Source organism: Rhinolophus ferrumequinum, chromosome 12 (genome assembly GCF_004115265.2).
Source record: "Rhinolophus ferrumequinum isolate MPI-CBG mRhiFer1 chromosome 12, mRhiFer1_v1.p, whole genome shotgun sequence".
NCBI lineage: Eukaryota > Metazoa > Chordata > Mammalia > Chiroptera > Rhinolophidae > Rhinolophus > Rhinolophus ferrumequinum.
The window spans coordinates 80,301,272-80,321,379 of NC_046295.1; the positions used below are offsets into that span (position 1 = coordinate 80,301,272).

A 20,108-nucleotide genomic window follows, 5' to 3' on the forward strand; every position below is an offset into this window, starting at 1 on the left:
CGGATGCTGCTGAGGGGCCATTGAATATTTTACCAACAGCACCAGCTCGCTGTGTACGTGTGTGTGTAGGTGTTCGGGGTGAGGGGCTGTGCTGGCAGGTGTGTGTGTGTCAGACGAGTTTCTGTGATGATGAATGTATTTCTGCGTGCAGGGGAAGACATTTAGTGTTCCCTTTCTGACGGAGGAGTGGGGGAGGGCGCAGAGACCTGGTGAGTAAGACCTCATTTGGGGACACTTTTTTTTCCTTTTTCTGAAAAGTGGTCAAGGAAAGGCAAAGAGACGAGATAAAAATTCCCTTTGTCATCGCATGGAAATGCCTGCGAGTCCCCTCACCTCACCCACCCTTTCTTCACTTGACCTCCCAGCTACACGGCCTGTCTGCTGTAGGACAGGTGAGGCAAGACTTCAGCAACAGGCAATGACTTTGGTTTGCACCTATCAGAGGTTTGCAAGTAACACATAATTATTCTAGGCAGCAAACACCATAAAATGGAATGCGGAATAATTTAGAGAACACAGCACTATTATTTTATCCCCCAGACAAAACAGAAGGAACCCATGCTCTTTCTGGCAGATGGATTTCAGCGGAGACGCCTCCGCTCAGAGCCGTCACTGTGGCCACAGTACAAGCCCTGCACTTTGTGGGGTTTAATGGACTTTTCTTTCCAGGCCTCAAAAAGCAGCAACTGGCACTTGCTCGAGCCCTGACTGAGGTGCGGAAAATCTGTCACGTTTTCTCTGCCGCTTCCCCTGACCACAATTATACGGTCCACGTGCAGATTAGCTGCAAAGTCATTCTTCCTCCAGGAGTGACAAGATTTCCCCAAATAAAAGACGATACCTACTGGATCCTTGAGTGCCCGTCTGCGCTAGCAAGGCAGGGGTGGGGTGGGAGGATGTAAGGAGTGTGGGGAGAAATGCCTTCAAAAGAAGGGCATCACAACGGAAAAAGTAGCTGTAACAGAGTGGTGACATGGCAAGAACAGAGAGCGGCATTGTCACGGCGGAGTAATCCTGTGACACAGTGCTGTCACTCACCGCCGGCTCCCTGCTGTGCCAGCCAGACATCAAAGGCTGCCCCATACCATCTTACATGCTCTTTACCGGCTAATCAGCCCATTCTTCCCTAAATAAAGCCCTGTTAAATCCTGGCTCACAGGGGCACGGTCGTCCTGGTACCCATCTGCTAGGAGGGGCAGCAGAAGCAGAGGCGGTGGCTCGCTCTCTCCCTAGTGGCTTCTCAAGGTAAGGACAATGCTGGCTCCGAGTCCCCCTCCCAACTGCCTCCCGCTCTGCTTTCCAGGATCTGGGTAACAGTTGGGGACATCCCAGTTTGAGGGGCGGGTAGGTGGACGCACACTTGCTAATGAAAATCCAAGTTATAAAGAGATAGATGGTCTGCTAACAATACCATATTGGCCTTGTATTTATTTGTGGAGAGAGTGATAAACAAAACGTGTTCCTTTGCCAGTAATCACCTGACAGGTATATCCCTATCTTCTCAAGGTGTCACCAAAGAGATGGTGGCAGGATGGTCACGTTTCCAGATTAGTAGATCACTCTCAGACATTCCTGCGAGCCTCGTGGTGCTGTCACATACTCAGAATCCACGTTAATATGCACAGGTGTCAGCTACCTCAAATGCAAGAACAGGACCCCAACTCTGCTGCCCTGCAGGCCCCACTCCCGGCACAGCCGTCTCGCCTGGCGCAGATCTGAGGCTCTAGCAGAGGTGGGCAGAGAAGTCTGTGCCGGGGACGGGGGGGGGGCGGGGGGGGGGCGGTATGGGAGCAGGCAGCGCTCAGCACCCTAAACCGCCTGGAACAAACTAGAGCCGACCGTGTGTCAGGCTCTTCTGGACGCTGCAGAAGAGCAGCACGTGGAGAGACACCTGCCTCACAGAAGCACTGGAGTCCTCGCTCCTCTGTGAGAGCTACTGATAAGAGAAAACGATCAAGCATCTAAAAACTCCAAAACTGGACCTAGAATTAGGCAAAATTTTACCCGTGATAAAGGGCCTTGTAGATGTCAAGGCCCTGGATAGATCAGGTTGGACGTTCTAGAATCTTAACTCATCTGTTTCTAGCTCTGTGTCCTGAGGTGCTTCACCTGTATGGCCGTCTAGGGTTCAAAAGGCATATTTACATGTCATATCTAATTCTGATTCTCAAAACCAGAATGTTTTTAGTATGTTGCTGAAAACATGGATCTCCTTCTCCTTTTGTAGTTGAGGAAACTGAGGATCTGAGAAGTTAAGCAAAAGTAGGTCCAGAGCTCGCACGCTCACCCCAGACGGGGCTGGAAGTGAAGTCCAAGTCCCACGACTCCATGACCTACGATCACTTCCCGACACTGGGCGGCCCTTCTGCTGTGGGCACTTCATGCCAGGGGCCTGCACCCTGACAACACTGATGATGCAACCCACATCTGTTGGTGCCTGAGCAAAGCAGGGACCCTCGTGTGAGACATGAGAAGGGTGTCCTGCCTACAGGCTCGCTCTACAGCCGTAATGGACGCGTGCATTTTGGCATCTGTAATTAATATGCAAAAAGGATATATGATGCCAAGTGACTGTAGACACGCAGGGTTCTTAGTGCCCAAACATTTGTTCAATGCATCCTTCTTATGCACAAGTTGCAAAAGCAATAATGGCATCCACCCCAAAACTCCCTATACAAGCCACTCTGGGAATCTAAAATACTCCAGTTCCTGTGAGGGGCTGGGCCGAATACTAAAAGAACACCATCTTTGAGGAGAGAAAGAAATCTTTCACAAATGTAAACGAGGGACCTTCTGAAATGGTTACGACAGATGCACAGCCCAGCGTCCAACCCACGGTGCAACCCTCCTCACCCTGACTCTCCTCTCACTAGGCCCTCCAGATGGTTCTGAACATGCTTTTAGGGGGAGAAGAGCCTACTGCGCTTGTCAGCCCCAAGGACAGCGGCTTCTGCAGGCCACCCCTCCCACCCCACGTGGAAGGAGCGCGTGTGTCGCCAGGGAGTATACCCCTAAGTCTTTGTACAAGTCCCACAGGCCTTCCAGGGTGAAGCTCCCACTGTGGCAAGCCCCGAGTTAGGCTATGGTGGGCAGTGATGACAACCCAACACACTGGTCCTGGTCCTGCTGCTCCAATCAATAATCCCTGACGCATCTGGACCCGATCAGCAACACCACCGAATTTCTGCTGACCCCTCAGACACATCGCAATGAGGCATCTTCTTCCTCCTGTTCCAAGCACTTAGGATATGGGGAGAAGGACAGACACTGTGACCACCTACGACGGAAATCAAGGATGGAGGAGTTCACACTGAGCACCCAGCAGCTGGGCGTATCTTCTCCCTGCCGCTAACCTGAGCCCAGCGCGCCACACCCATCTGACTTAAGCCATTTGTCACAGGACAAATTCAGCCCATCTTACCTTTTCAGGTTTGTTCTCCTCTTTTTTACAGCCGAGACACTAAGGTTTTTGGGGGCGTCTCTTAGCCCGAAGCTCTTGGCCACGTGGCCAAGGTGGAGCGATCGGACGTGGAAGATGTGCTTCAGCTCCCGCGGGTAGGTGGCGTAGGCGCGGATGAAGGACTGCAGGGCTGCGAGAGAAAGGAGGGTGAGGGAGCTGTGAGCATGGGCTCCCGCCGTGCCAACGCGCCCCGCCCGGCTCTTGGCTGTCCTGCACAGGCCACCTTGCCAGGCAACGATGGCACACACCCAGGATACTACAACACACAGCAACGACCTAAGTCTACACCTGTTGCTTTTTTTTCAATTCCTCACAAACACCCCTATAGGCCCCAACTGTCACTTGACTAAACCCACTATAATTTCAGACTTTATGGGTAGCTTGTAGTAATCCTACGGGCAGGGGCTCTGATTTTTTCATTAGTCTCGGGGACGAGCGCAGTGGCTGGCATAGGGCAGGCATTTGATAAACGCTCGTTGTGTAACTGAATGAAAGAATGAGAGAAGAAACTAAGACGTGATCCATGTAGACTATCATTTTCTTACGAAAAATGAAATCGTTAGGAATTTTTCCTTTCTATTAGGAAAAAGTTTTCCTGAAGTTTATTTACTTATGAATAGTTAATACATGCAAATGTTACCCAATTCCGAAGGCTTGTGGTTGGCCTTATGTTTATTATGAATGAGTGACGTTATTATCAACGTTGCGTCCACCGCAAGCCCCACCTCCAGCTCCCTGATCCAGCAAATCACTGATACCAGTTCTTCCTGTACTCGTGGGAGTTTAAAACCAAATTCATCCTACAGTACACGGAATTGACTGATACAGTGCTTTTGACCTTTTGAAAGAACGCAGAAAAGAGGGAATGAAACAGAATTTTAAAAAGGAAAAAGAAAATGATTAAATGTCTAAAGTAGTTCACAACACAGTTCATCCCCTGAGGACAGCTAACAGTTGAGAGATGTTCGTCAGACGTTCTGTCATGCGTTTCAGTCCTATTTTAAAGTTAAGAAAAAGGTCCCTGTTCTAGACCAGGGTGCTGGCCAGAGAGCAGCAGACTAGGTTCCCAGAAGGGAGGCACTCTGGCACACCTTCACTGGGCGCTCCTTTGAGGAAAGATTTTCCTACAGCCGGTTGCCCTTGAATATCTTGCAACAACAATGAAAATCAAGTGTCTGCCCTGTTCCCACCCGACAGGGCAGGAGGGGGTCACTCTGCAAGGCGCCCCCCACCCCCACCACTGCTTACTCTACAGCCACGCCCGGCTCTTCCAGCAGGCAGCCGGAGCCCAGCGCGGCAGCGTCTGATGGGAGCGGGCGCTGAGTACCAGCCTCTCACCCTCGCCTGTTGAGCCACTGGACTGCCAAGTTTGCCCACAGCTTAAAGGTAATACTCAGCAGCACCTGGAGATTGGCGTTTATGAACAGTAATAAAAAGTGTCATTTTAGCAGATCAGCTCCTGGAAGGGTCGTGGGAATCCATCAAAGCTCTATTTACTGAGCAAAGTGAACTCCTTTTCCCAATCGATGAGAAATAATAACCCAGGCAACTCCTTGGCACCCCTTTTAAATCTGTGCTTACTCCCCTTTTTAATAACTGGGGACTAGCTGCGTTTGCAACGAGTATCTTTAACACTTCAAATGGTCTGTGCTGTTTGGAGGGTTCTGACATCAGGCTTCTAGACAGAGAACTATTCATCCACGTCCTCAGAGAGGAAAGCTACACAACCACCATGGCCCCGGAGACCCAGGCCTCTTCCCCTCTCCCCACTTTTACTTCCCCAGCCCCCAACATTTACTCATCTAAGAAACCATGCCAAGCCAAGCCAACCAAACTCAGGAATCTGAGCTTTGAAAACGTGTTACCAGAGTGCCGGCCAGGCCCCCCGTCCCCCGTCCTCTGAACAGCTCCGCCCCCGCCTTCTGCGGTGTGTGCCTTCCTCCCCGGCTCCACACCAACCCTAAGAGGTGCGGCTGGAGAGCCTCTGTCCCAGGAGACGTTTGTGCCCAACTCACAGCTTTACAGAGATAATGAGTTTGCCAAGAAATGGCAGAAGTGTTTTCTCCCTTGACAACTGGTCAGGCGACACTTCGCGCTGCATATTTTTACTAAACCTCCCTGTCCTCAAGGCTCCTGTCTCATTGGGGACAGCGACAGTTGGTCATCTTCATATCCTCGCCTGGACTCCCATGTTTGGATAATTCAGAGAAGCAGGAATTTCAGAGGCGGCAACAGCTGTTTGTAGGCCCTTCCAAGGGGCAGGAAGTGGCTCGTGTTGGCAGCGTCAAGAGTGTGTAGAAGGAATAGGGGCTGTGGGGCCAAGACAAGCGGAAAGTAGAGAAGTAATGAAAGCAGACACTTATTCGGGATGACGGACGAAGCCGCAGCCAGTCAGAGGCAGCACTCCACAGTTCTGATTCCTATTTCAGAGCCAGAAGGCAGATGAATTAAGGAAAATCTATTTTTAATTAGGTTTAAAATTAAAATCGAATTTATTCTTGGGCATCTGATCAGGACGAGCGGTATCTCATGGATGGTGCTTAGGATCGAGGAGGTGGGAAAGAGCCGCGCTCCAGCCTGGAAGGGGCGGCACCCTCGCTCCTCCCGGCCCCGCCCACCCCAGAGAGCACACATCTGTCCACAGTAAAGACACATGCATCTTCCGACCTGACACAGCACCAGTGACAACTACCCAAAGGAAGTGGGAGAAGAGGTGGCTCGTTAGCCTTCTTTTGGAGACAAAGTGTTGGGCCCAGGACCCAGCTGCCTCTGATCACACAGAGGGGAGAAGGCAAACTTGTCATCGGTGGATTGGGTTTTCTTGACTCTGAGAAGCATCCCTTCCAAACCAGGCATAACTTCTACACATGTAGCCCCTGCTCTTCGGGAAGGCCTGCCGAAGGACAGGCGCAAGTCACAAGAGAAGATTAATTTGCAGGTAAAGGATTCCACCTTCTGAAATTTCTGTTCAGGAGTTTGGAGTTCAAACTTATGCTACCACAATTTTTACCACTTAAATATCTCACTAAAAAGATGTGAGAAATGAGACAAAAAGGGGGATAACTGCTTCTGGAAACTGACAACAATTAAGTGCTGGTTATTAACAATGACTGGGTCAGAAAATGCAAAAGGAAAACAAATGTATACTTGGCCCAGTTTCCAACCAGTTTTCTGCCATAAAGGCAAAACCCAGCTGCTTTGTTAATTATTCATGAGGTGGGTTCTGAACTGGCATAAAAAGGAGGCAAGTCAGTAGTGGGAAATTTGCATATGCAAAAGTATGAAATGCAAAAGATACTATCAACTTATGGGATGTACTAGGTGTCCCCAAGTTTAAATCCAACACATTTACAGTGGCGATTATGTGTATACTCCCCGCAAACCCCCAGAACCCATAATCCTAAGTAATAGGAGAGAAATGAATAGCAAAGGGCTTTATGTCTGAAGCGGGTGACTGAGACCTACTGCAGACAGTTTGTCCCAGGCCATCACCACCCTGGTGTGGAAATCAATTAGCAGATAAGAACAATGATACATTTATTTCCTTCTTGGTGTGAAATCGTTGGGGAGTGGCACCATCCAATATCCTTTAACAAGAAGACAAGTACCTCTGCTCCTTCCTTGGTATTAACAAGTTCAATGGTAATGATCAAAGAAAACAAAAAACCACGTTCTCTAAGGATTAGTTACTGTAACTTAGTAGTAAATACAACATGGGAAATACCTCTGGCACCAAAAGAGGATGGTGTGAGTTTATTTGCTTTCATTGCAACTTTGTTATTACCCTGAAACCTGCGAGTCTGCCCAACTTTCAGTAAATGACCAGACTGCAAAGTGACACTGTGACAAATATTCTATTGCTCTTGAGACGTGTTCCAGCACTTCTCTAAAGACAGGGCCGTAGGGAAACCCTTAAGAACTGCTAAATTCACTTTAGGGAGACGTGAGGATATTATTTAGATGATTACCAGACCCCAGTCCAGGAGGACCCACGCATTATGTATTAGCCATCATGGGCCGATACTGGGACTTTATCGTTCGTTCCCCTGTGCAGTTCTGACACGTTCCTGGGTTACGGCAACAACCAAGCAGTGCTTCCGTCCAGCGCTAAAGTAGACAACCCGCACTCAGAAGCACCGGCTCACCGACCTGTGTTTACCCTCTACATCCTGATGACCATGATCGCCCCATAACCAGCCCCCAGCTTCCACCCTGCCCCGAGGCTGTTCTCACACAGCAGCCAGGCGATCTCTTCAAGCCTCCGTCAGACCACATACATCTTGCTCCAAGCCCTCCAACGGCCCCCATTTCACTCGGGGTAACCCCAAGGCGTCACCACTGCCTCCAAACCCATCGTGACCTGATGTGATCTGTCTCTGCCGACCGCCCCCGTCCGGCCACGTTGCCTTCCTGAGCTCCTCTGCACCTCTCTGCTCCCTCACCTGGAACGCCCTCTGGCAGAGTCCAGTGCCTGATCCCTCTTTGGGTTCTTGCTCAGGTGTCACCTCCATAACAGGGCTCACTCTGACCCCGTCTTTCAAATGCACTCTGCCCGCCACCCACTTCCTCTCCCTTACGCTGCTCTATTTTTTCACAGTTCTGATCACTTTTTCACAGGTCAGTTTATGTAGAATTTATTTATTATGTCTATAATGCGCATGGTCTGCCCTGCCACTAGAATGTTAAGAAGGTGACGATTTTTAGCTGTTTTGATCCCTGATGTATCCCAAGCACCTAGAACAGTGCCCAACTCAACACGTTTGTTAAATAATTTTTTAAAAAACAGTTGATTCATAAAAAGCAAAAAAGGGTGTTACAGTGTTCAGACACAGTAAGCCCTCATTTAATGTCGTGGAAAGGTTCTGTGACTTTAAGTGAAACATGGAACAGAAACAGTTCTGCCACAGGCTCACTGATGTCAACGAGAGTGAAGTTCCTACGGCATCTCACCCATGAAGTGCAATGACGTTACAATGAAATGATGTTGAACAAAACGACGTTCCCCGAGGACTGGGTGCATCGGTAACCCGGCCAAACATTCTTCTCAAAATGGCAGGTACCGATCGACAAGAATGGTGGCTGTCCCCACATGGAGGAAGCCTCATTAGCACGCACGAGACAGTCACTAGCCGCCACACACCACGGTCCACGATAAAAGACATCCAGCTGTCCGAAGCCCCGCCCTCCACACTCTGCTCTGTGCTTGCAGTGAATGGCTGAGTCCACAGCTAATGCTTGGTGATCCCAGGAGACAATTTATCCTATAAAGGGTCTGAATATTAAACGAGAACCTAACTCTTTTGTAAACGCCCTAGGAATTGGGTTCTCGGCCTGTGGCCCTTCCTCAGCACTGTTCTCCTCTTCCTTTGTAATTTCCAACAGGAACTGCTGAGGTCTAATATCGCCAGCCCTTACCTTCATCTCTAATCTTCATCTCTACAACTATTTCTCCTGACACGCCATATCTCTTCTATCCAGTGTTCAAAGAAAGAGGAAAGCAGATCCCCAAGATCCAAGTTGCTGGGTCAAAGCTCTAGGCTGACATAAGCCAAGATAAAGCCTCATTTGTGCAAAACACGCGGAAGAATGAAATTAACATTTAATATCACTTGACAGCCTCCTGTGCCTGCTTCCAAACCCCGCAGAATTAGTGAGATTGAAGGCTTCTGCTGGTGAGCAGAGACCCCTGGTTGGCCTCTCAACCCATGAGGGGGTGTGGGTGGAGGTGAGAGTGACGCTCTGTGCTGGGCTATCCATCCACAATCATCTAAGAAATTGACCGACCTTTCTTTGCCCAGGAGACCTTCCTCTCACTGGAGTGCACGTAATCTTCAAATACCGTCTGCAAGACTGTGGCTCGCTCTCGGATTTCCTGGGGGCCAACGGTACGGGATTTCTGGGAGGGTGATGGAAGGATTAAAGGACAGACAGAGTCAGAGTCAGGAATAATGAAGCAGTTTATAATAGATTTAATAACAGTAAAATCACACAGTATCCACCTAGGGGCCAACAGGGTAATCCTCTCAATATTACTCGGGGAAAAAAAGGGAGCTGTAAAGATGTGGAAGTCAAGCAAAGATGAGGATGGCTTTGTGAGGGAGCCGATCAGGTCTGTTTATTTATTTACTTATTTACTTCCTTTTCTTCTTTGCCTCTTACCACTCATGTTCAAAATGAAAGTTCACTGGAGACTCTTTGGAATTTTCTAAGTCCAATTCAGGCATTTAAAACATCACTGAATCTAAGCTGTTTTCAAATGACTCTTGTATCTCCACTTAGGCCTTAAATCTTCTCCCTTCCCTTACACTCCTCAATGGGAGGCTGGCAGTTCCGCTTTAAGAGCCTCCCACAGTGACCTGCCGAAAATCCAGCCTACCCTTGAATTTCAGAGCATGCTTCCTGATTCCTAGGGAGGTTCAGAGTTTTAAGTGTTTCAGGTTTCTTCTTTTGGCCCAGAACCACTGTGCTGAGCTCCCAGGAACCTATTGAGAAGTTGGCTGTTCCCGCAAATCACATTCAAAGACGACTGCCTGGGTCTGTGCGCCAAACCGCCCCTAAGAGGTAACATCCGTATGCACTGAAAGACCCTACAGATGGGAAATGCTAATAGAAGGAAAAATTATTTTCTGTTCATCCTTGAACAATCTCAGAGGAAAGACTTCTTTCTTTATGTCCCCCTAAAAACGAGTGGTTTTTGTTTCCTGTATCTCAAAATAAACCTGAATGCTTTCTATTGAATGTGAACCTTAGATGCAAAAGAACACAGATTCTCCAACCCAATTTGGCTAATACGGTGACTCTTTGAATGGTGCTATTAAGCCTCTGTCCCCCACCCCCAATGTAAGTCACAAGGAAAAACACCAGTGGGGCCCAGTTCATGCTTCTTTTAACCCATGCAGAGAATGGGGTGCAGACACCGTGTGGCTGGCTGTACCTGACCTAGACGGTATCTTTCACTTTTAAAGCTGCCAGAGGAAGAACAAAGGGGAGAGAAGAAAAAGCTTCAATCTTCAGATCGACATTCATCTCTGTATTAACAGAGACTTAACAACCTGAAAATGTTTTGAGTTTAGTCAAATCATTCCTGCTACCTGTTTGGCTGACGACAGCCTAGCTGATTTCACAGTACATGGTTCCCCTAAGGGTTTTATCCACTCAAATGTCAAGAGAAACGTCACTCAGGAGCTGTGTTACGAAAGTGGACATTTGCTATTGTCATTAACAAGGATTTTTTTTTTTACCCTCTTAACTGATGTGAAATGCAAACTTTTTTTTGCTGCCCTCCTTTCGTTAAGCCACCTCAGCAGCGCAACTGTCACCTTCCTTGCGGGTTTTTTTTTTTTTTTTTAATATGAATGTGAAATTAGCGAGAATGCCCTTTCCCCTGGCGGACAGAATCCTCTGTTATTAAAAAGTAAAGCACTTTAATAATGAAAACTTTTTCCTCTTTTTCCTGTGTTTTAACTGTTTAAAATTAATGAGAAGGGCAGAATGGTTGTCAAAGCGATATTGAAAGCCGGGCAGCCAGGACCGAATAAGCACAAAAATCCCTCTAGAGTGTTAAATAAACAGCGCTCCAGCCCTCTCGAATCCCTCTGTTGGTTATTGTATACATTCTGTAACAGCTCTCAGAATAGATCTGAGAGCCAGGGAGGCAGAGAGGTTTCAGAATTCCAATAAAGGCCTCAAATTAAAGACAGCCTGGTGCGAATTCCAGGAGAAAATTAAAGAGACCTCAAGCTTAAGTGACAGGTGACTTGCTTCTGTGTCACAACTGTCAGGGGATTTAGTGATAATATGGCAATATATTACAAAGGGCTTTTCTTATTCCCCCCTTTAGGTTTCAAAATGAGGCATCTTTTCTTCCCCACCAAAAAAAAAAAAAATTACATATACACACATACACATATATAAAATGTGAGTGTGTATGCAAGTGAAATATGTAGGAAAAGGCGTTAAAACTAAGTCCACACGTTTGAAACGATGAGGTCTGTTTTAGTAAACTATGGGGAAAAGTTAATGGCAGAAAACATAATATACTTAGGAACAAGCATGTCTGATTCCCCCCACCCCTGTTTCCAGAAATACTTTATTTTAAAATTGCCCCTCTGGAGAACGAATGAGGTCTTTTTCAGTTGTCTTCTAGGGAGGACAGTCTAAATTTAAACTGAAGACAGAGGGGGCAGAAGGAGGCAGCACCAGCTCAGCCCCAGACAGGTGATCTGCTCCCATAATGAGCGTGGGTCAGGCCCCGGAGGGCATGTGCGCCCCCACAGGACTGGCTCTCCCACCCTCAAAGACACACAGACCCAGGACTGGTTAATGAAGCCAACTCGCAACTAGTGGACCGCGGGTAGTTTAGGAAAATACATTTCCAACGGTCTGTACGCACTCGAGACCCTTTGTCCAAGAGACCCTCCTGATCTTGGAGAGAACAGACGATCAAAAAGAACTAAGCAAGAGGCTAGTGGTCTTATTTTAATTTGAATAGTTCACAAAACCCGTGATGGCTTTTCGTTAGGATACCTTTACAGGTGTATTTTATAGGACAAAAGAACTTACAGGAAAAACACATTTGGATGTGTGTGTACTCTGAAGATAAAAATTTCACACCTATCAAGAAGCAACAGATGAGTTTAAGATAACTAGCACGGATTATTTTTGTTGTAAAAAGTTTTAAGTGGTAGCAGTGGTGAGAGAGTGGCTTTTTTGGGGGGGAACATGTGTCTTTTAAGGTATTTTAAGACTAAATGGGAGGATTTTGTTTTAATCACTTTCTCGCTGAGTCTTCCCCCCACAGTCCCTAGAACCTTCTGAGTGCTTTCCAGTAAAGTTGAAAGATCAAATGTATTCTCTTTGTAGGTGGGTGAACACTCACACACCCAGACGTAGCTATATATATTTTATATACCTAAATATGAAATATACATTTTACAGATGCTTCACTAGCTTGCTTTCTGTTCACAGAAGCCCCAAAGTGTCTGAGCCAAAGAGACATTTACAATGGATTCAGGCCAGCTGGGTGAGGAGGGGCATTATGAGGAGCCTCTCAAGTGTAGGAGCCCCAGCTTCGGAGCCCCCCACTTACCCGCCTGCACTGGACAGCTGCCCGAGCTGGGAACAGCAAGTAAGAGGCACTGCACTTCTGCGGGGAAACGGAACCAAAAGCTGCTCCCAGCATTCACTTACTCCTTCCAGTATTCACATGCACCACACACAAAATACTCTCGGGCTGCTTCTATCTATATGATTAGGAGTCATATTCTCAATTTCGTTTAGTTGCTCTGTGTCCTTTGCATTCAAGTTCCATTTGGTCAAAACAAGTCAGGTTTTCATCAACATGACATCTAGAACCTAATATGATGAATGGTTTTCTAAGTTAACCAGATGCTTTGGTGTCAGTGAATGCCCACCCTGGCTTAGCATTTCTTCTTTTTAAAAACAAAGATAATCACACCTTAACAATCTCAAAACATCCCATTCGTTTCTCCCCGTCCAGGCGGGAGCTCCGGGCTGAGGAGAACTTACGTGGCCCAGACGTGTGCAGAGTGCTTTCTGCCTCGTTTTACTTAAACCCCACGGTCGCCCTACAAGATGGGCGACTCTTGCCCTCCACGTTTCACAGGTGGGAAAGCTGTGGCCGCCAGGAGGAGATAACCTGCCCCTGGTGCAGAACTACTGGCTGTGAAGCAAGGACTCCCACCCACGTCTGTCTGACCCAGGGCCTGGCTCCTCGGCTCAGCAAGTCTTCCGAACTGGACTTGAGCCCAGGTGAAGGCTTAAGGACAGATGCTGCAAGACCACAGTGGGCGGATGTTACAAAAACAGCTGTGGCTTGCTTCTGAAGGAGCAGAGGGAACTGTGGCAGCTCTGCTCCTTCTCTGGAGCCTGTCCCTCAGGAGGGCGTCCAGGCCTAGCCCCCCTCTTCCCCGGAGATGTGCAGATGCCGACGAAGCCCCGCTCCCAGGACAGACTGATTGAGGCTCACAGGATAAACACCAGTACCTAAGCTGGTCCCAGAAGCAGTGTAAGTAAAGACTAGATTTGATCAAACCTTTACTGTCTCATGTTGCAATTTTACCGCTTGCTCTTATTTCTGGAGAGCTGGCAGACGCTAATGTTCCACTCACGGTGACACAGCAAGAGGCAATGGGCTTTGTGTCACTGAGTCTGGCCTTTAATTCCACATCTGCTATTAACTGATGTGACAATAATAATGATTAATAATAATAGCAATAACATGCCTCTTGGGACCCGCGTTGGGGCTTTCAGGTTATTTCTGACTCACTCTTCCAGTGTCCTTAGGAGAATACGATTAGTATCTCAATTTTACACATGAAGAAACTGAGGCTTAGGAAGGTCTAGGACTGGCCCAAGGCCACACAGCTAGGAAGTGAGGGCAGGAATCTGACCCTGAGGCCACGCTCGTAACCCTCCTGTTCTACAGGCCCCTCAGACAGGTCCCCAGGTGTCTCTGCTTATGCCACACAGCTGTCCTGGGGCCATAATGAAGTATCTGTGGGAACATTAGAAAAACAACTCTCACTAGAATTTGCAATGCTTTCAGAAGAACAGAGGTGGGCCAGGACCAGCGCATGTCTGTTTGACTATGGGTCAGTTCCCTGACAACCAACCGTTAACAAGGGAGGGCCCAAAGCCTAACGCGGCTGGGCTGTGTTATATGAAATATCGCTTCAAATAACTTTTTGATCAATTGAGTCTTTAATCACTCTTACTCACGGGGAACTTTGTGTGGTACCACTTACTGACCAACCTTCTCCGCTATGAAAAGGGCTAACATTACCCAATTTAAAAAGCAATTTCGTTGTTTTCTTGGCTTAGGTACCACTAATGGAGGAATGCTGGTACACAGTGATGCATGTGTGTCTGAAGGCCGACGGCCTGCGTTCCCATCCCAGGAGGAGTGCCGATTACTGGTGGGCCTTTGTGCAGGTTCCTGCAGCTCTGCAGCCTCAGTGTCCTCACCTATGAAGTGGGACAATAATGTCTAGCTTATGGGGTGGCTGGAAGGATCCCATAGGACCGAGCACATGAAGAGCTCAGCACAGTCCCGGGGCCGGAACACACTCGGAAGCGATAAACGCTGTGATTGTTTCCTCGCCTTTTCTTAGGTCAACTTCCTTACGCGCTCTCTGGAACAAGAGAACCTACGTCAGGGTCAGCCAAATCGAGTCCCTGCCTTGGGGAGACTATCGATCCAAATCAAGACACATCCTAATGGGTAAAAGAAACTCTTAAGCTTGATCTATTTGGCTCTGATTTTCCAGTCTATCCTCAGGCAGACAAAACAAATGTAAAATATTCAAATAATTAATATTTCATAGACAAAATTACATACAGCAACATCTCGCACACACGTGCTTGTGACACACTGAGTAGTGTGTTTGAGTGGGGTGGGGAGACGACTGCCTAGCAGGAAGAGTGGCCCAGAAAGGCAGCAGCAAAGGGCGTTCAGTGCTGTTTGCTCGGGCTCTCCACGGGGGACCGCATGGGTTGTGAAAATTCTTCTTCTTAATGACCTTGGCTTCCCCTCCCTGTGTACACGTTCACGAATGGATGGACTGAGTCTGCCTGAAGAGGGATGCAGAGACACTGCTTTTTCCTTGCTGCCTTGGGTGGCCGGACTAGTCAGTTGTCCTTGGTGACAACGTGGAGAGGGACGACCAGGGTGGAGCCCAGGATACGGCCTCCGACGCACTCTGGCCTAGGTGATCAGCCCTCCGCTCTGGGAAGCCTGCTGCTGCCTGGCCGACTTCCAGGGTGGGCCGCAGCCTAGTCACTGGACGAGACCAGCAAACACACACAGAAGCAGAGGCGAGAAAACACAGTCTGATTTGGCCTCATCCAATGCTCATGGTCCTCCGACACGTTTAACCTGACGGAGGAACTAACTATCCTAACAAAATCTCCACGACCCCAAATCAAGCAGGGAGCCTTGCCTGCTAGCAGCAAGTACGATAAATATTAAAACTCACCTGGTGTCCCCATCGTCTCCCTTTAAAACAATCATCCTTTGTCAGAACAGACAAAATATCTTCCATCTTAATCTCAGAAACGCTGTAAAAGGAAGGGCAGAGCAAAGTAAACTTTTCATTCTTTCAAAAACATCCAGACTCTTGAAGCATAAAACTGGCCTATTCTCAAACTAGATATAAAGTAGAAGCTACACTTACATAGGAAAGAGAATATTTTCCAAAACCGCTAGGAATTTGGAAGGAAGGGGACCTCTGTAGTATTACAGGGACAGATGGGGTAATATTCCCAACATTTCCCTTCCTCCCTGATGCATTTTAAATGGGCTCCATTTGGAATTTCCTTTACAGGGATCGTGTCAGTATTTCTTAATAAATCTTGAACACTAAGTAAGTAGGCCTGCGTACTGGTACATTACCTTGACCAGAGCAGATGATGATGAAATAAAAACCATTTCAGATAGTCCCTTTCACTTTATACTAAAAATAGAAAGGTGGCTAAAAATCCTGAACTGCTGGGGTAAACGCCCAAAGATGGTGAACACGTGACCAACACGGGCTGACTACAGCACCAAAACTCGCCTCCAATCTACCCTGATGGACCTTCATAATTCTTGTCTCTTAATTATTCAGGGATGAGGACCAAATGCTCTCTGATGAGTCTGGAGCTACGAGCAAATGGCTGAACGTAGAATTCAGGCTTCTGTCATGACCAGGAGCCACTGGGGCCAGAATAGAAGCGCCCAAACTGTCCAGCAGTGGAGTCTGCGAAGCGTACACTTCACCACTCTTCTGAGGCCCACCGCATGCGAAGGCGGGCAGTGCACACAGAACCATGCGTCAGAGACCAAGGAAACAGGAGTGGCGGAAAACATACTTCCAGGGAGAAAGGAAAAGGGAAGGAGGAGTTCTGGGGGGAGAAAAACACATCATCAAAAGATAAATGATTTCCCTGTATGTTGTTGTTTCTTTCAAAATGTAACAGCAAATTAAAACATGAATGGCAACCTCTTCTGTGGGAGAAGACGATTCTCCCCCTTTCCCCTAAAGGTTACTCTGACAAAGCTATGAATGAAAATGTCATGTCTCTGACAGCTATTTACCTGAAATGTGTCATCGCTTCCCTCAACACCCCCAGCCCCCACCCCTCAACATTTTTCCTCTGCTGCAGCTTGCAGCCCTACGGATGCGTGAAATCTTTTTACAGCAGGAAGAGTCAACCGGGGAAGGAAGAGTATGTACCGAGAGGGTGGGAGTTGGGGGATAATGATCATATTTCACGGCAAATCTATTTTTCACTATGAGAGAGAAATGTTATGGCTATTGAATTTGCCTCTTATTTATGCCGGGATATCTGACGGAAGGTGAAAACACAGCTCAAGCCTAGCTTTTTCTTTGTCTATCTGACTTGCCACTGTTCATCACTTATTTTCCTGAGGAAAAATAAAGGAGCAATACAAAAGTCAAAGAAACGTAAGAACTTGGGGTCAAATCTTAAAGCAGGGAGAAAGGAAAAGGAATGATGCCATTCCCCGTTAGAGACACAAAGAACTAAGTATGCCACCGACAGGCAGGTTTTCTCCAACGTGTGGGCCTGTGGACAGTGCAGCCAGAGCCCGGCTGGTGGGTGTGCGCTGTGTGTCCATTTGCCAGTGCCGGGAGGCCACTCACTCACCCTAAGTGAACGGGAGCCGAGGGGGAACGGGGTGATTTACAGTTTAAAAGGGCCTTCCTCCTATTGCTTCTGAGGAACAAAGCAAACCCACTCTGCTTATTTACGGTTCTATCAACAGATCTGAACCAGCCCTCCTTACTATGGAAAGAGCTAGATAAAGAAAGAAATCCAGGGACCTGTCTTATGCTTGATCTAAGAAACACAGGTTTTGATGAAGCATTTACATTTTAATAAACCAATGATGACTTTCATTGGAAATACATTCAAAGGAGACGTGGGGAAAGTTAAGAAGTCAGCAAACACAAAGCCGTCAACAGGAAGTAGGGATGAAGTTCTGAGCATTTAGCCGGATGGACGAGGCAGCAAGGCCCAGGGCACCTGCCTCTTGCCCTGTCCACTAAGTTAAGTTGTCAGGGCGCGTTCCACAGTACAGAGTGCGAAGGCAAGTGGCAATCTGCTGCAACGGCCCTTCCTGCCGAGAGTGCCAGCCTGCCTTCCTGAATCTTTTCTGTAATTCATCAGCCATCCCAGTATCCCGCTGCCTGGCTCTCCGGTTCTTAGGCACAAAACATACATTTCTTCCTCTTTAAAAAAAAAAAATATTTAGTACCTTTCAGATTCCAAAACTGCTTCTTTCCACAGAACACTCTGCCATTAGTTCTTACTAGGTTTCACTTTATTTGGTATTGAGTCAAAGAACAGTCTATACGTGGATATTCAACATGCGGCCCGTGCTCAAACAGAAATCAGGAAGCATCGCCTGGATATACCGTAACTTAGATCTGGATTTATTTAGGCTGATTACATCCAGCCCAGAAAGCAGTGTGTGGTTCAGGCACAGGCACTTCACTAGGTGAATTTTCAGGGCAGAAACCAGCGAGGCTCAACTCCTACGGACTGTGTACCCCTTGAATGTTTACACCGCCTTGGACGTGCTCTCCACCAAAGGCCAAACCCCTCCCCTCTCGGGATCCGTCTTCATCTTTCTGAACTTCCTCTCCACGTCTGGGTCTCTGGGATCGGTTATCTCCTGAATGTGTGCGTTAGGGTGGACTTTCCACAAATGCTGCTGGCACACTCTTTTTCCAGAGATCATCAGAGAGGGTGACCATATGTTTCACATCTTTAAAATATACGTGGCTCAACGATAATTCGTGTTGTTGCTAATTGCTATTTTCCCTTTTCGATTGTGGTGACATTTGAACCTGTCATAGCAATCAAGAAATGCGTTTAAGAAAAGGAAGCAGAGAGGGACAGCGGCACCTATGTTGACGGCTCGGTGCCGGATGCTTCTCATTCGACGTCTTAACTGTCAGCACTCATTTTCCTGAGATCATGTCAGAGTGAACGAGCATGGGAGAATATTCGGAGAGCTGCTGATGGGAAGGAACATGAGACTCTGCATCTGCAGGTGTGGAACGGAAGGAGGAGAAGCGGCCGTGCATGAGAGGCTGCTGCGGTGCAGTGACTGCACGGTCTAGTGTGGGCTGAGAACACACAATTCTGAAAACTTCCCACAGCTGTACGAATTCCTGTGTCAGAGAAGAAGGGCTACAGCGTTGTGACGGGGCCCTACCCTGTGAGAATGGGGTGGGGGAACACAGGGGAACGGGTTATGCCCGTGGGTTTTCATTTCAACCCCCCGGTATTTCTAGAGAACTGCCTGGTCGGGTGCCGAGTGGCAGCTGACACACTGTCAGGGTCGCAAAGATGAGGACCAGCTGGCCTCCAGCCCCAGGGCACCGCATCCAGCTGGAGAAGAAGTTCTTGGTGAAAAGCGATGGATTGATCCACATGAGATTTCTCTCATAAGTGAGATAAAATATGCACATCTTCCTGAGACAGATGAAAACTACTCTTCCAACTGAAAACCTGCATTAAGAAGAGATATACTAGGAGGAAAGTGCCAACCACCCCCATCTGAGCTCACCTGGAACTATTACCGGATGTCTGAGGAGGGGCTCCTTGCCTCCCTGACACTGATGAGGTCAGGCACATTTTCGGAATACGACGGTCCCCGAAAGTTCACCAGCAACCCTGAGAGAGTGTGGAGCAGGTGACAGGGAGAGCTCTGTCCCCAGTGGGGACGGCCACATACATCTCTCCAAGGGGGCGCCCTGCACGTGGTCCTGTGGTCCCCCAGACCAGGTGCAGATGCAGAACGCAATGACTTTCCCAGCTCTGTACTTTAGGGTCTTGTACTATCACTGGATGCTTTACAAAAGCACAGGCCAAGGAACGAGACCGTCACGTTCAGCCACACAGCTGAGCTGCGCACTGGCCTCACAGGGTCGAGTCTAAGTGGCACTCGAACAGCCACTGCTGCTTCCGTGCATGGCGTGCATCGTGTCCCTCCATCTTGGGCAGACACACGGCAATTCCTGTGCCCCCAAAAACGCTGCAAGCATCGCTGTACTATGTCCGAGCAGAAGAAATTCTTGAAAGTGGTGTGAAAAACAGCCTGCCTTTAGAAGCCCCTTATTAGAGCTTGTTACTTCAGGTGCCAGAGAGTTTATGGAAGACATGACAAAAGCAAGTCACATCTGCGGCCCTGTGACTTCTTTCTGCTCTCGTTATAATCACTCCCGGCCAGGTCGAGGCGTCGCTCTCTCTCTTTCGAAGGGAGGTCAGGGTTTGATGGAAGCCCCCCGATGAGGCTTCTGTGCTGCTGAGCCCGTGACCCGGAGCCACAAGGGAACACGGGGTGCCCGGCGGGCACGTCCAAGATGGCGGCCAGCCGGTCCCGCCTGTGACTCTGTGGGGCACCTTTCAATGGCCCGACAAGGATTCCCCCGTAGGTTTATTTTCTTGTGGGAAGGGGAGTTGTGTGATGAGTAAAAAGTATTGCTCTCAAAGACAAATCAAATGTAAAGGTATAAAGTGTTAAGTGCGAGAAATAAAAATTGTGAATACAAGGAGCTGGCTGTGAGGGTCGTGCACACTTATTTCACGGGAAGAGACACGAAACACAGACCTCTAT

General features: G+C 48.2%; 1 protein-coding gene across 2 annotated transcripts in view; it reads right to left on the reverse strand.

Annotated features, from left to right (window-relative positions):
* The window catches only part of DDX31 (DEAD-box helicase 31), a 68,645-nt gene that overhangs the window by 14,322 nt on the left and 34,215 nt on the right, over positions 1-20,108 (reverse strand). For both annotated transcript variants that reach the window (XM_033122299.1, XM_033122297.1), the window contains 3 exons: positions 15,457-15,538; positions 9,245-9,356; positions 3,422-3,590 (listed from right to left, as the gene is read on the reverse strand). In XM_033122299.1, the coding sequence (XP_032978190.1) occupies positions 3,422-3,590; positions 9,245-9,356; positions 15,457-15,538 (363 nt within the window). The remainder of the gene's footprint in view (positions 1-3,421; positions 3,591-9,244; positions 9,357-15,456; positions 15,539-20,108) is intronic.